Source organism: Leucoraja erinacea, chromosome 6 (genome assembly GCF_028641065.1).
Source record: "Leucoraja erinacea ecotype New England chromosome 6, Leri_hhj_1, whole genome shotgun sequence".
NCBI lineage: Eukaryota > Metazoa > Chordata > Chondrichthyes > Rajiformes > Rajidae > Leucoraja > Leucoraja erinaceus.
Window position 1 is genome coordinate 72,716,522 of NC_073382.1, and position 15,993 is coordinate 72,732,514.

The 15,993-nt window shown below is 39.5% G+C and overlaps 1 protein-coding gene across 2 annotated transcripts in view; it reads right to left on the reverse strand.

Annotated features, from left to right (window-relative positions):
- Positions 1-15,993, reverse strand: part of tdrd3 (tudor domain containing 3) — an 84,976-nt gene that overhangs the window by 4,572 nt on the left and 64,411 nt on the right. The window contains exon 13 of one of the 2 annotated variants that reach the window (XM_055637390.1): positions 11,539-11,740. The exons of the other annotated variant lie outside the window; for it this stretch is intronic. Coding sequence (XP_055493365.1) covers positions 11,723-11,740 — 18 coding nt within the window. The 3' untranslated portion in view covers positions 11,539-11,722. Of the gene's footprint in view, positions 1-11,538; positions 11,741-15,993 lie in introns of those variants that run through there. 2 annotated transcript variants of the gene reach the window in all.

The window sequence follows — 15,993 nt, forward strand, 5'->3', positions numbered from 1 at the left end:
ATGGTCAGAAATGGTTGATGTTTCTGTAGAAATGAATTGGTGATATGTGAACTTGAACTAGTTTTTCTATGGTAGTAACCTATTGTTATTCTCATTAACATTAAGAAGAGGTTGAAATTTTATGAATTGAAGTACATGCAGACCTAGCAACTATGAGATGTTTCTTTCTCTATCTATTCTGCACCCTCTGCTCCTGCCCTTGAACTTGAAGTCTTATCTATGGCAGTAAATTACAGTGCAAGTCTCATAGACATTAAGAAGAGATTGACATTTTATGAATTGAAGTCCATGCAGACCTAAGTAATATGAGATTTTTTTTTTCTGCAGCTTCTGCCCCTCCACTCTTCAGAGTCAGTCCACACAAAAGTGTTTTGTGTGGACATGCACTGTGCTTTAATGAACACTAATTTGATAATTTGCAGACTTGCCATCCCATCTACCTGGACATGCGTACATGTTTAATTTTCTCATTGATATGTCGATATTGTCTTACATAATATAAAACATGAAAAGATGTAAAATACACACTGACACATATTATCTTCTATTATTAGGAGGCAGCAGTGTATCCCGGGTTATCATGCAGAGGGCTATCCTCACTTCTGCAACATAACAACAATAAATCGAGCAATAGCAAAGTCTAGAAGGATGAAAGGTAATGATAGGACTCAAACAACAAATCTTTTTACTTATGGTCATATGATGTTACTTTGAAAAATGAAAAGATATATTTGAGGATGTTGATTTGTTTTACTTTTCATTCCTTTTCTGTTTTCTTTTTCTTCTTTCAATTGAGTTCAAGATGCTGAAAAGCCTGAAGCAGGTGAATCACCTCAAGAGGCAGTTCCTGATGGTGAGTTGGCCCCAAAGAGACTGCTTCGATCCATGACAAGTCATAGTCAACAAACAGCAACTGTCGAGCACACTGACCGTAGGCATGTCCTACCAGCGCATTGCATCATTTGTAAAGGTTCAAAGTACACAAAATAAATAAATTGTGGAAAAAAATGATTATATAAAGTTTTGTTTTAATGTGGATCGTTTCACTGTTTATTTGGTCAAATTATTTAAACAATGAGTGAATTACTTATGATAATGGCGTGCCGGTGAATGACTGCGACAATCCACCCACCGATCCACATACATACATACGCACATCCACACACACACATCCATCCATACGCACACTTCCATGCATGCACAAACACACACATACATGCACACATAAATCTGCACACACACACACATCCACTCACATGCTGACATACATGTACACATCCAAACATACATGCACACATACATCCATCCACACGTACATACACACTTACATCCACTTTGAAAGACATAAACAGACACACACACAAACTAGAGATAAACAATGCAACACTTTTAGTGTTCTTTTAGGTCAAAGGTAATAGCCCTCATCTGCAAAGGCACTATCAGGAACGGGGGGGTCTATAACATAAATATAAGCTCATTGTAGCTTAAAATGAATATTCATCGAGTAAACATCAGAGTATTCGATTCTTGGCCAGGATGTGACATTTACATCAGAAATAAGACAGGTCTCTTACAGGTCTGGCACTGCCCCAGTCCCACTATAGCCGTTACCCCCACTCTCCCCACTTTGGCAGTCAGCAGGGTTCAGTAAATGGGAAAACCTAGAGGATCTGTCCTGACCCTTTAATTAGGCAGGTTCATGAGCCCTTAAAACCTGGGACATCTGCTGCAGTCTCATTTAATTTCCTATTAAAGCGACTGGAACATGCCTGCCTGGCACTGCACCCGGTCCCACTATGGCCGTCACCCCCACTCTGCACACTGGCAGTCAGTGGGGTTCAGTAAAGGGAGGAACTCACAAGAACAGCCCTAACCCATTAATTAAGCTGGTTTAGGAGCAGGACCTCTGCAACAGTGTCATTAAAAAAAACACAACAATTATATTCATCATATTATTTTTATATAATATTATACTTAATTATATATGATAACATTCATATTAACAGGTTATATATGTAGGTATAATATATAGTTTAAATGGACTGCAAACACGGAAATAGGCTGCCCAGGGTGTAATACGGGCATTGGCCAATAGATGGCGCTTATTTTTCCGACCTAATTTTCTAATTAGTTTAATTAATTAATGTGCAACTTTTGGCAATGACGAGTTATGACATCCTTTTCAATTATATTTCATCTAAATCTGTGGAAAATTTAATGTAGTTTGGTGACTTGGGTCACGAAAACCTATTTCTAGACACATTTTTGATGCTCGGCCCACAGCCTAATTCTCTGCAACTTTGTCTCCAATTCACCTCTAGCCTTTGTTGTTCACTTCACCTAACTGCCGATGAAACCCCTCTCTCCTCCTCCCCCCCACCTGCATCCACCTAATCACTGGCCAGGCTTTGTCCTGCCGTCACCTCTTTTTACCAGCTTTATCTCCCCTCCTACAATCTGTCTGAAGAAAGGACCAGGCCGGAAACGTTGCCCATCCATTCCCTCTACAAATGCTGCCTGACACAGAGCTACTGCTCATAGCGTTTTGCTCAATCTACTGGTTGCTTTTTCATAAAAACAAGTTTAGTCTCAGGAAAGGCTGGCAATGTCAATTGCTTCTGGTCTAAATAATTCTCAATTTTGTTCAAAGCATTTCCTTCTACTACCCTTGCAATAGCCTAGATTTACTTTCCACATCACATCCCCATTATGCTAGTATTTTTCACAGTATTTAATCAAACATGTTGATCATGTTAAACATAATGATTTTATTTTCCATTAGTTAATATTCTACACTCAAGGAACTTGAAGCCTAGTCTATATTGGAAATAAATTGGGAATTTGTATTCCTCCACGTCTATGGATAAAAGTATTCTTCGAGCAGTTCCATACATAAAACATGTTTGAAAGATACATCTTCTGTGTGAAAGATACATCTTCTAGATGCGCTGGGATGCATCATCAGTGATGTGACCTGGGGTCATCAGGTGTTTCGGTTCTCAAACATCAGACACCCTCGCCCAGGCAACCCAGCCGGTGTTGATCAAGCCCCAACTTGCGTCCCAGCAGCAACCGCCCACGGATCAGCCCTTATAATCCAATGCCGCCTAGTGGCTTTCTCTGCGGCTTCGCTTGCGGATTGAATGGTCCTCTTCTTTGCCAGCCCCGTAATGCCCAACTGGTTGAGGACTTTGCAGAGTGAGCGTCCTGCAAAGCCTCTACAGCCAACCTCTATGGGCTCATATTATGTCTTTCAGCCTCTGTCCTGGCACATCTCCACCAGTTCCTGGTATGTTGCGCGTTTCCTCTCATTATCTTATTACTTCAGAAAATATAGTTTCCGAAAGTTTATGCATAAATCTTACAATTCCTTACACTGATTAGTTTCATTCACTTACTGAATTTTCAAATAACCCTTAACATTTTGCTACCATCAACACCATTCCCCACAGCACACGACACTGCCAATTACAAACTTAAATACATGGTTCTTCACTGTTTTAAGTAGGAAAAATAACAAATTGCTGCCACCACAGCGGGAGGACATTATTATTTGCATCACAAAGGGGAGATAAATTTTCATTCACCTGGTGATTAAGAATTTAAAAATAAAAAGTGAAGCCATTAATGACATAACTTTAAAAGAATATTCATTTTCTCCATTTCTCTGTTCTTCCCCATAGCTTCACGTTTTTCCTCTTTAACTACAGGCATACAGCACGGAAGAAAGCCATACTGCATGGAAAAAGGGCCTTCAGCCGAACATCCATACTGACCAAGATGTTCCATCTAAGCTAGTCCAATTTGCCCTCATTTATCCCATATCCTTCTAAACCTTTCCGATCCGTGTACCTGTCCAAGTGTTTTTTAAATGCTGTTATCGTACCTGGCTCGACCACTTCCTCTGGCAGCTCATTCCATACTTCCATCACCCTATTTAAATCTCGTCAGGTTGCAATTGAAACAGCTTTTATTCCTTTTCAGACAGCCCATGAAACCACTGCATATGAAAATAGACAGGTTACAATAGATTTAGAAGCTCTTTTTATTAAAAATGGAAGGGTCTATAATGGAAATATGAATTTCCAGGCAGATTTCCCTTCCCGTGCTTCATCCAAGGATCTTCTCACCATAATATTCCCAATCTTCAGTTACTGTCTACATCCTTCTTGATTGGATTTTAATATTCTAATTTTATTTAGTAGCACCAGGTTTGATTAAATATATATATTTAAACTTTCACATGATAGAAAGAGCACTGTAATGTGGCTTGGTGGCTACATTTCCATTAGCACAGAGTGCAATAGGAAAGTATATACTTAGCTTTTGAGGCACTCCAGATACTGCATTTTCACTGCATTAAGATCAATTCATATCCACATACACATTCATAAGCAGCGCACGCACACGTCCCGAAAACTCAGGGTGTTATGATGTCTTCATATCTCATCTGCATGGTATCCAGAACATATTTCCTTTCTCCTTAAAAGGTGGCCATTTGCAAAGCAAAGATCTCGCTCTTTAGAAGACCACTGGTCCAAACCGTAAGACTATCCATATCATCATGAGTCATAGAACAGGTAAATGTTGGCCAGTTAAGGTTCACAATTAAGGTTCACAATTACGTCTGGAAGTTTGCTGCAGAACTTATTTTGAAGGCATTCAAATAATTGCCCTTGCATAACATTGCTCAGCCACAGGACTAAGTGCTGCAAAAATATATTTTACGAAAGCGAGCGAAGAGAAGAATGGAAGATTGACACATTGGATCCTTCATGGCCCAGGGTGCTGGAAATGCTCGAACTTAGTTCCTTTTCTTGATATTTGGTGATTTTATCATTGATCGGTCCCCAGATATTAACAAATCTTCAATCTTCATTGTTGCTTTACCATCCATCAAATCTGCCCTTCGGATATCCAAATTTTGCTTCCAAATGCATGGCACTAAAAATTGTCCCAAAGGAGGGGACATAAAGCTGGAAAGATATTTGTGCACCCAGTCAAATTCTAACCAAATGATGCCACTACCAAGAAATCTATCAAGCTATTCGCATTACCAACTTCAACAAGATGCTGCTTCAGTGCTTCAAGCAGTCTGCCAAGATTCTCAAATCTGGATTCGGGAGCCCAAAGGTCTGACAATAATCTTTTCCTCGTCAACCTGCTGGATATCAGCAACATATCAAGCATTGGTTCAGCAGCGGCAGTGACTTATCAATCCTGCTCTCCTGCAGATCAGTCTATCTGGTCCACCAACTTCAAGGTTGAAACAGGCATTGAAGCTTGAGGAACCGCCAGAAATGTCAAAAGATTAGTAGTTACATTGATTCTTGCATTGAACACAGTAGTAAAAATGATGTAGTATCCATGGAAATTGACTGCAAATAGATTGTAGTACAGGTATAGATAGCATCACATAGATGATAGAAGTAGACTCCTCCAACCATTCTGCTCCAGTGGTTCAAACTATGTCAACTATATTTGCATCTTCCATTTGTTGTACATCCAGCAATTTTTGTATGACTGCCTAGGCAGGGTTCTACATTTCTATTCAGTTGAACATGAAAGAAGATTATGGTCTCTGAACTGCATACGCTTTACCAGAACATTACACATTATGCACCTCTTCATTTTGTGAGACTCTGGCAGCTTGCCCACCTACCCAACAAGCTGAACATATGGCATTTGACAGTGCTTCCTTATATGAACATAATTGCTTTCATTAATTATGAACAAGGACCTCATGTCCTTCATGCAGAGGTCATGGAAAAAAAACAAGATCTGTCGAGTTGGAAATGAACAGATGAAGCACATTTTTGAAGTAGGCAGAAAGGTGCAATCATCAAGATGCGAGGTGGAGGGCATAAGAGTAAATCATCTGGCCCTGCCAACCTCGCCGTCACTAATTTCAGGATGCTTGAGATAGTTGTTCTTGCACAGGAAGCATATGCAAACTACACTGGTCCTTCACTAGTCCATGCTGCCCTTTGGTATCTGCACTCTTTTTTTCTCCTACAAAGTAGGGGAATAGCATGATAAATAACTGTAAAGAATACATGTTCCGTGACAGGTAGACAAATGTGTAGATTGGTTATTTCCTACTAGCCAACGGTAGTGCTTGTTAGTAGTGGCTCCGTCTATTATGACTCTTATATTAACAAGAGGGTGCCTGCACCATTCAGCAGAGTAGCTGCTAGGACTAATTCCTGCAGATCGATGCTGTAAGATGCCGCGTTGTATCTTGATATGTGTTTGACTCCACTCATTACATGGTGTCAGAAAGTGAGTCCTACCTACTCCGTTCACGTTTATCGGGTTTTTAGTTTAAAAAATAATAATAATTATGTGCCAGTTATCTCTATCATGGCAAATTCATCTCACCATCCTAGTCCTCTGATCTTTGACTCTGATATTGCTGAGCACTGGCGTCTTTTCGAACGTGACTACACTCACTATGTCCGCATCGTTCATCGCAACGACCCCCCTGATGTGCGTGCTTCTGTATTGCTCAACTTATCAGGACCTGAGGCAATGAATCGTGCTGACAATTTTACATTTGAGCCTGCCGTTTTGGATGCTAATGGACAGGTCTGGTGCCTGCAGAGACGATTGATGATCCTGCCGTTTTGCTTGCAGTTCAGACAATTGTGCGACCTGCCCTCGAACTACATTACGAATGTAACAAGTTTTATGCTCGTATGCAACAGATTGATGAACCGATTGAACATTTTATTAGCGATTGAAACACATGGCTGCACGCTGCCAGTTTTGTGATCTGTGCAATGAACTCATCATTGACAAGCTTGTTGGAGGTATGCTCGATAGCAAGTTAAGGAGTGAACTTGTTCATAATACTGACCTAACCCTTAATCAAGTAGAGCACGCCTGTCGGATTGCTGAGATAACCTCTTCCCACACTGAGTCTGTGCCCTCCGGTTACCGTTCGCAGTAGTGTATCTTACAGACACCTCCTCTCCTAACACCCGTTCCCAGCCCTCCACTGCCTGGCAGGGGAGAGAGTCTGTTGTACGATGTCAAAATTGCAACTATTTTCATGCTACTGTGTGCTTATGGTAAAACCTGTAATTTCTGCAAGAAATTAAACCACTTTGCTCGATGCTGCCGTTCCCTTGATACTCAGCCAGCTCCAAAGATGAGCCTGCACCTGTTACAACATGAACTTGCTGATAACGAATGCTTAAAGCCTGGCTTGCCATTCCCGGCTCAGCTCTCAGAAAGTGAAGATACCAGCTCTGCCATTAATTCTCTCCCCCCTTCATCTAACGAGTAACTCGACCCTTAGGTAATCGTGTTTGTGGATAACAGGCCTTTGATCGCTAAGGTTGATACAGGGGCAAAATGCAACATCATCTCGTTATCAAAGTTTAAAAAAATCATAATGTTGAACATATTGAAAAGGCCTCGGCCACACTTTGGGCCTACGGGGAGATGATCTATACCCACTTGGGCAAATTTAAAGTGCACCATAGATGAGCAGTCACATACCTTAAAGTTTTATATTGTCAAGAGGGATTCAGAGACTTTGTTCGGTATCAATGCATGCCACGATCTAGGCCTGGTATACTTTGGCCGCACGGCCCATCAACTCCTTCTCGCTGACGGGCCCGCTCAACAAGAACTCTCTCAATACAAGGATCTGTTTAACGATGAGCTTGGCAAGTTGCCCTTCAAATACCACATTGTTGTCGATTCCAACATCGCTCCTGCGGTCCGAGCACATAGTGTTCCGCATGCCATGCGTGACCGAGTTCACAATTAACTTAAGCGGATGGTCTCCATGGGTGTTATTGCCGAAGTTACAGACCCATCTGACGTTCGCCATACGTTCGACATCCCCGATTCAAATTTCTGAGAATGCCCTTTAGCATCAGCGAAGTTTCCCAGCGTACGATGGAACAATTGTTTGCCGAGTATCCATGCGCCATCATTGTTGATGACATTCTCGCCTTCGGACGCGACCTGGCTGAACTTGATGCCAATCTGAAGAAAGTACTAGACCGTGCCAAGGACATTCAGCTCAAACCCAATCCCCTGAAGTGCAAGTTTCGAATGTCCCAGAGGCTACTTATGTCGGACATGTTCTCACAAGTGGTCTCAGACCAGACCCATCAAAGACTGCAGCTATCATCGAAATGCCAGTTCCTACTGACGTTGCGAGTCTACAAAGGTTCCTTGGAATGGTCAACTACCTGGGGAAATTTATTCCCAACCTCAGCGACATACCTGCTCCCCTGCGAGAACTGGCACACAAGGACGCTGCATGGTCCCAGTATCCGCAGCACCAAAGAGCTTTTGATATCCTCAAGTTGCAGCTGGCTAGCGCACCTACTCTTGCCTATTTTGCATTGGAGTTATTAGTAACGCTCACCTGCGATGTATCCCAGTACCAACTTGGTGCTGCTTGCCTGCAGACCACTACTGATGGCGACTGGAAGCCTGTTTGTTACGCCTCTCGCACACTAACTGACACTGACCAACATTACGCCCAGATCGAAAAATAATTGCTCTTAGTGGTTTTCGCCTGCACGAAATTCAAGGACTCTATTTTTGGGAAGTCTGTGATTATAGAAACTGACCACCATCCATTGGTCACTATTTTGAACAAACCCATCCACACTGCCCCAGCCCAACGACTGATGTCTCGCCAAACCCATGCTCCCCTGCCTGTGTCCCAGCAGCTTTTGCAGCCACAAGTTTGTTCCCCGCCTCCAGTCCAGAAATAACTACAATTCAACGTGATACACTGAAACATTTTTTTTGACAAATCCAGTAAGCCTCTTAAACCTCTCGACAGTGGATAAGTGGTTCGTCTCCAGACCAACAAAGGATCTGGCCGTCTGGGTCACATCTACGGCCAAAGAACCACGCTCTTATCTGGTTGAAGCAGACGGAGACACCACCGTCAACATATCCTTCCAGTGAAGGAACCGTGTCCTGTGACTCCATATACAGATGTCACATGTTTTGCATACCCTCCCACTACCGGTCCTGCTGCTCCACTATCAGTGACCGTTTCCACCGCGGCCTCCCTACGGCGTTCGGCGCCAGCTCGCCTATTTCAACACCTCCTCGCCCCATCGGGTCCCTGGTCACTTCCCCCATTCCTTCCCCGGTATCTTCTCCGCACACGCGCCGGGCAGGTTAGCAGGCCACCCATTAGATACGGTGATTTTGTGTAACTACACAAACTCTCCCATATGCGTTATTCCGCCACCTATATCGCTTAGCCATGCTCCTAGGTACCGTTGCTTTCTTTTGTTTCTACAAGGAAAGATGTAGATTGGTTATTTCCTACGAGCTAATTGTAGTGCTTGTTAGTAGTGGCTCCACCTAATATGCATTTTATATTAACAAGAGCTTGTCTGCACCATTCAGTATGAGTAACTGCTAGGACCAGTAATGTCCTGCAGATCGATGCTGTAAGTAGATCCAAGAAGATCATTCTAACAATACAAAAACAAAAACTATGCAAATTTGGTTAAGTTTTCAACTGAAAACTCATGGAAACCCTGCTTTAAGAAAAATCTGAGAGAATACGGTTTCATATTCTTTGACTACCAAAGTAATACATCCGGCCACCATTCTAGTTTATTCAGTGTTGTTATCTCCTGGAACCTGATATGGCTGAAAGCTGTATTTTGATAAAACTATTATCTTAGTTGTCAGGAGCTTGTATGGCAATTAATGTATTCAATATCAACTCTTGACATAATATTAATGACACTTTAAAAAGTGAAAAACAAAGTACTGGTTCTATTCTGGAAAATTCCACTAAAACTGAAAAGATGTGGTAAATTAGTAATTAGGGATTAATGATCAACCTAGCAATTGTAGGAACGAGTAGATTAATAGTTTGTTCTGAAAATTTAGGGAAGAATGATTTAAGGAGTATGAAAATGCACAAGAGAGAAACAAACATTAAAGTAGGCAGAAACATTCGTATTAATTACACAAATGTTCTTTTATATTTGCCCAAAACAGAGGCAAAGACGATTGCTCATTTTGCATATATTCCTGACATCTAAAGATGTCATCAATTTTCATAGAACTATGAAAGTCAAGTATGGTGAGCATGTTTAAATTTGAATATGGATGATTAATACAATTGTTTTGATATTCAAAACTTTACAATAAAACATTTCAAATTAAAAACTGAAAATTTGCTTACTTTAATTTTTGTACACTATCAACACTGATTGTTCACTGCAGATGAAGTCATTGTGTTAAGAGCTTACAAGAGCCACATCAATTATAGTCTACAATTTAAAAAGAGCCCATTCAAGGTAAAAAAAAAAAAATGTACTGAGGAATTCTGCATTTAAATCAACTGATTAAGATTGCGGTGATTTTCTTTACGACGCCAAGGAATTTCCATTTCACTAAAATCTATACGAATATATCACTCACTTCCAAAATCATGTCTCACCAAGAGCAGACATTTCCCTTACTCTGGTCTTTTCAGTGTGTCCTTAAATTAACTACTGGTCTGTAGCCACCAGAACATGTCACAACAACACACAAATTTCACTTACATCAGTTTGATCACTGAGCTTGTCTACCAGGAAGTGTGTGGAGTTGAATATCGTTTTTGTTCCAGGGTGCAGTTTGGGAGGTGGGATTCATTTCCTAAACTAGAAGCAGACAATGCTTGCTGAGTATTTGGAAAATCATATTCCAAAAAGGTTACAATAGTTAAACCACATAAAGTAACTTTTTAAAGAAAACTTTCACAAAATGTCTTTAAAACAAAGCCATAAGAGTACCAAATACACGGACAGCAAGTTATTTAATGGCAGCAAACCCATGTTTGGGAAATAATTTCCAAATTATCCATAAACTGAAACAAAGAAAAATTCTGAACTCAATTTCTTTCCTATAAAAGTAGTATTTCACCTCCCAACCATTCATCATCCCCAATAACCCAGAAGTGTTGACTGGAATCATGCAAACAAGTCATCCCAATTTTCTATCTTTAATTTGTGTTCGGCTAATCGATTGCCCAATGTGGCAATTAGTCAGTTAGTTGGTTTGGCTCCATTTTGGGCAAAATATGTAATTACAATTCCAAATGGCTGAACTGTCACAAATCTGTTTCAGTCTAATTAATGGACTACGTCTCGCTACTTGGACAAGTACATGAGATGTACAAAGAAAGATGCACAAAGTATGATAGAGAGCAAAGCAAGTTTATAGATTGGACAGATAAAAGTGGGAGGAAAATGGGAAATATCAGATTAAAATAAGAACGGGGTAAAATGGAGAAAAGGGGCTCAGCATTGTACAAGCAGCTATATTTCCTGTATATGACGACAGCCGAGCTATCAAAACATGCATTCACCAAATGAACTAACTGAAAATTTTAGGAAATAAAACTCCAGACTTCAAACTACTGAAGCCAATTGAACTTTAAAAAATAATCCTTTTTTGTAGTTACATTTTCCTCAATTAACGTAACAATGTGTATGTTTACAACTCAACAGATATAACAGAAAAGAAATTGCAAGAAAACAGAAAAGGTTTGTGACAAAATGTATAAAACTTTTATTGCAGAAATACATTTTAATACATTTTTTCCACTGTTTAAGATTGAAGTTATTTTTTTTTTTTAAAGAGCATTCAAGCTGTGATGTAAAATTGGATCATCTCTTAAGGGCTGCAATCGTCGGTGCACACTTCGATATGGTCGAGGACTAGGGATCCTTCACTCCATTGGGGCATTCTAAAATATGGTGAATAAAATAACACGTTACCTGTTGTAGCTAGTTTTGTTTAATTAGCTTACTGATTGAACCCAAAATGAAACAAGCCGTTATTCTGTTCACTGTGATTTAGCCCAAAGCTTAAGCAGTGTAACTTTAGCAGATGTAACCCTGTAGGTACCCTTTACTTAAATGAGTAAAATTGTAGTTTAAAGTATCCCGCACTAAAAAAGATTGTAATCAGCAAAATCAATATCCTATCGATATGCTAGCACAGAATTAAGCACAATTCTCATGCAAGGTGGAAACTGCACAATCAGATTCATCAGAAACTGGATACTGCCGTGTTTGGTTAATGTTGCTTTAAGACAAACAAAAATAAATTGGAAACTAAACTGCTTCATTATAGATTAACAGCATTATTGTAATTTAATGATTGCACTGATATAGTTGTATGTTTGCAGTGAGCATTAATACATCACCTCCCATCAATTGGTTTTTGCAATTCATGGAAAGCAAGTTTATCCCCACACATTGTTCTTGTGAATCAGTCGTGCAATGCCTCACATGATAGCAACATGTAATGCGATAAAGCATTTTAATACTCGTACAGCTGATTAAAATATGCAATGCACTTCAAAATTGCTTTCAGCTACACAAGCCAAAGACTAAAGTTTGTGAAATACAGGGGCCAATTCTATAGCACGCATTCAAAAATCATATTTACAAGAATAAATAAAAAGGCACACAATACTCAGCACCTCATACAATTTTGAGTATTCGATTTTTATTTCAGATTTCCAGCATCTGATTTTTTTTAAATTACTTCTTCAAAGTAAAATAATTAATTACAGAAAGCTGATGAAACAGGCTATAATGGCCTTCTGTTTTAGTGCCCATCAAAAGTAATCATCGTATTAATTACATCAAATCAATACCAGTTTTTTATTCTAATTTATCTGGGTCCCTCTTTATAACTTTATATATTTCAATTAGGTCTCCCTCCCTCAATCATTCTTCATTCCTAAGAAAATAACTTCAGCTGATCTCAAAAATAATAATTTTAAACAATTATTTCCAGTTCTGACAACATCTGAGCAACACTGATATAACTTCAGATTTTGCTTGGATAGTCCTTGGAAGAAGTGAATGTGTTGGGCCTATGAATGCTCTAAGCAGCCAATAATTTGTCATTAATTTACAGTGCCCTCCACAATGTTTCTGACAAAGACCCATCATTTATTTATTTGCTTCTGTACTCCACAATTTGAGATTTGTAATAGAGGGAAAAAAAAAAAAAAAAAAAAAATCACATGTAGTTAAAGTGCACATTGTCAGATTTTAATGACGGCCATTTTTATACATTTTGGTTTCACCATGTAGATATTACAGCAATGTTCATACATAGTCCCCCCATTTCAGAGCACCATAATGTTTGGGACACATCAATGTCATGTAAATGAAAGTAGTCATGTTTAATATTTCATTGCATATTCTTTGCATGCAATGACTGTTTGAAGTCTGTGATTCGTGGACATCACCAGGTGCTGGGTGTCTTCTCTGGTGATGCTCTGCCAGGCCTGTATTGCAGCCATCTTTAGCTTATGCTTGTTTTGGGGGCTAGTCCCCTTCAGCTTTCACTTCAGCATATAAAAGGCATGCTCAATTGGGTTCAGATCGGGTGATTGACTTAGCAACTCAAGAATTTACCATTGCTTGGATTTGAAAAACTCCTATGGTGCTTTAGCAGTATGTTTGGGATCACTGTCTTGCAGTAGAATGAATTGCCGGCCAATGAGTTTTGAGGCATTTGTTTGAACTTGAGCAGGTATGGTGTGTCTATACACTTCAGAATTAATTATGCTACTACCATCAGCAGTTGTATCATCAATGAAGATAAGTAAGCCAGTATCTTTAGCAGCCATACATGACCAGGCCATAACACTCCCACAACCATGTTTCACAGATGAGGTGGTAGGATTTGGATCTTGGGCAGTTCCATCTCTCCTTCATACTTTACTCTTGCCATCACTCAGATACAAGTTGATCTTCGTCTCTTCTGTCCACAAGACCTTTTTTCCAGAACTGTTTGCTCTTTTAAGTACTTCTTGGCAAACTGTAACCTGGCCATCCTATTTATGCAGTTAACCAGTGGTTTGCAACTTGAAGTGTAGCCTCTATATTTCTGATCGTGAAGTCTTCTGCAGACAGGGGTCATTGACAAATCCACACCTGACTCCGGAAGAGTGTTTCCGATCTATCGGACAGGTAATTGGGTATTTTTCTTTATTATAGAGATAATTCTTCTGTCATCAGCTGTGGTGGTCTTCCTTGGCCTGCCAGTCCATTTGCGATTAGTAAGCTCACCAGTGCTCTCTTGCTTCTTAATGATGTTCCAAACAGTTGATGTTGGTAAACCTAAGGTTTGGCTGATGTCTCTAACAGTTTTATCCTTGTTTCTCAGTCTCATAATGGCTTCTTTGACTTTCATTGGCACAACTTTGGTCCTCATGTTGATAAACAGCAATAAAAGTTTCCAAACGTGATGGAAAGACTGGAGGAAAGTCTAGGTGCTGAGAGCTCTCTCATACCTGCATTAAGGAGGCAATTAAACACACCTGAGCAATTACAAACGCCTATGAAGCCATGTGGCCCAAACATTATGGTGCCCAGAAATGGGGGGACTATGTGTAAACACAGCTGTAATTTCTACATGGTGAAACCAAAATGTATAAAAATATCCTTCAATGAAACCAAAATATATAAAAAATACCCTTCAATAAAATGTGCACTTTAACCATATGTGATTTGTTTTATTACAAATCTCAAATTGTGGAATACAGAGGCAAATAAATAAACAACGGGTTTTTGTCCCAAACATTATGGAGGGCACTGTAAATATATACATTCAAGGCATGCAAGATAGGAAAATGCTGACCCAAACAACATTTCTCACCACTTCACTTCCAGCTAGGACTCTTTTCATTCTCCACATCACATTAGTAAACACCTTCCACATTCAGGATTCCATTATATTTTATTGATCAAGCATTTTCCTCACTTATCACCTTGCCTTCACTTTCTGCCCATATTCAATGGATCATCTTCTAAAATGTCAAATGCCATCAATTGTGATCCCACTAAACACTTTCTAAATCCCCTTTCCCCAATGGAAATCAGTTTGTACCTCCATTTCTACCATTAGACCTGTTTGATCCCTTGATACATTTACATTTAGACAGCAGAAGAGGGAATAATTGCCCTTTAACCAACTCTCTTCCCACCATCTTCAACAATTTCCAGACAGTTTTCTTGCACTTATCATAAATTGTTGCATCAAACTGTCGGTTCACAATGTGACCATTGCATTTGGGAGACCAATCACGGCTTGGTGATTGTTTTGGAGAATGCTGCTGTTCTGTTCACAAGTCTGAAAGCTTCCACTGTATTCTTCTGTCCCACTGTCACCCTTCAGAGTCTGGTTTCCTAGTGTTCCAATTAAAATCAAATAATACTTGAGGATCAACACCTCAGCTTCAAGAAAGAAACATTATCTCCTCTGTACTCAGCATAAAGTTGAACTACTTCAAATAAAGCAGCAGTTATTTCATTTATAATATTACTTTCCTAATTTTAGTTAATGATTCTACTGCTAGTTACACCACCTCAAGTTCGATATTTGAAGTCATTTATTTCAATGTTTTCCTTTGATCAAGATATTTCTCGTCTCTCATTCTATTAAAATTTACTTTCCCTTTGTTTACACCTCCCCTCCCCCACTTCATTGCATACAAAATTTCTTCTTTTCCTTAACATTTCCCAATTCCGATTTTTAACAGTTAACAGTTTCCCTTTTGAGGGAAACATTTTAACAGTTTCCCTCACTGATGCCTGGCCCAAGTATTTCCATCATTTAAAAAATATGAAGTATTCTAATGATGTTCGATCCCTACGTTTGGTCAAATTGATTAAGGAGCTTTAGAACATTAAAGCAGAGTGCATAAACTGTCCTTCAATTTTAAGATTTAAGAAACATTTTCATTGCACTCGCGTATTCCACGGTGACTTATGATATGAAATTCATGGACGTTAACAATCTCAAGGATATGATCAGGCTAAAGGCTAATGCCCTACAATCAAGCAGTATGACAATACACATAGTTACAGGCTACAACTAAATTAAAATTCAGTATCAGGCATCAAATTTGGTTAAGAATGTGACAAAATCATTGACAATTTAAAATATATATAAAAATTCAATGACAGTTTATAA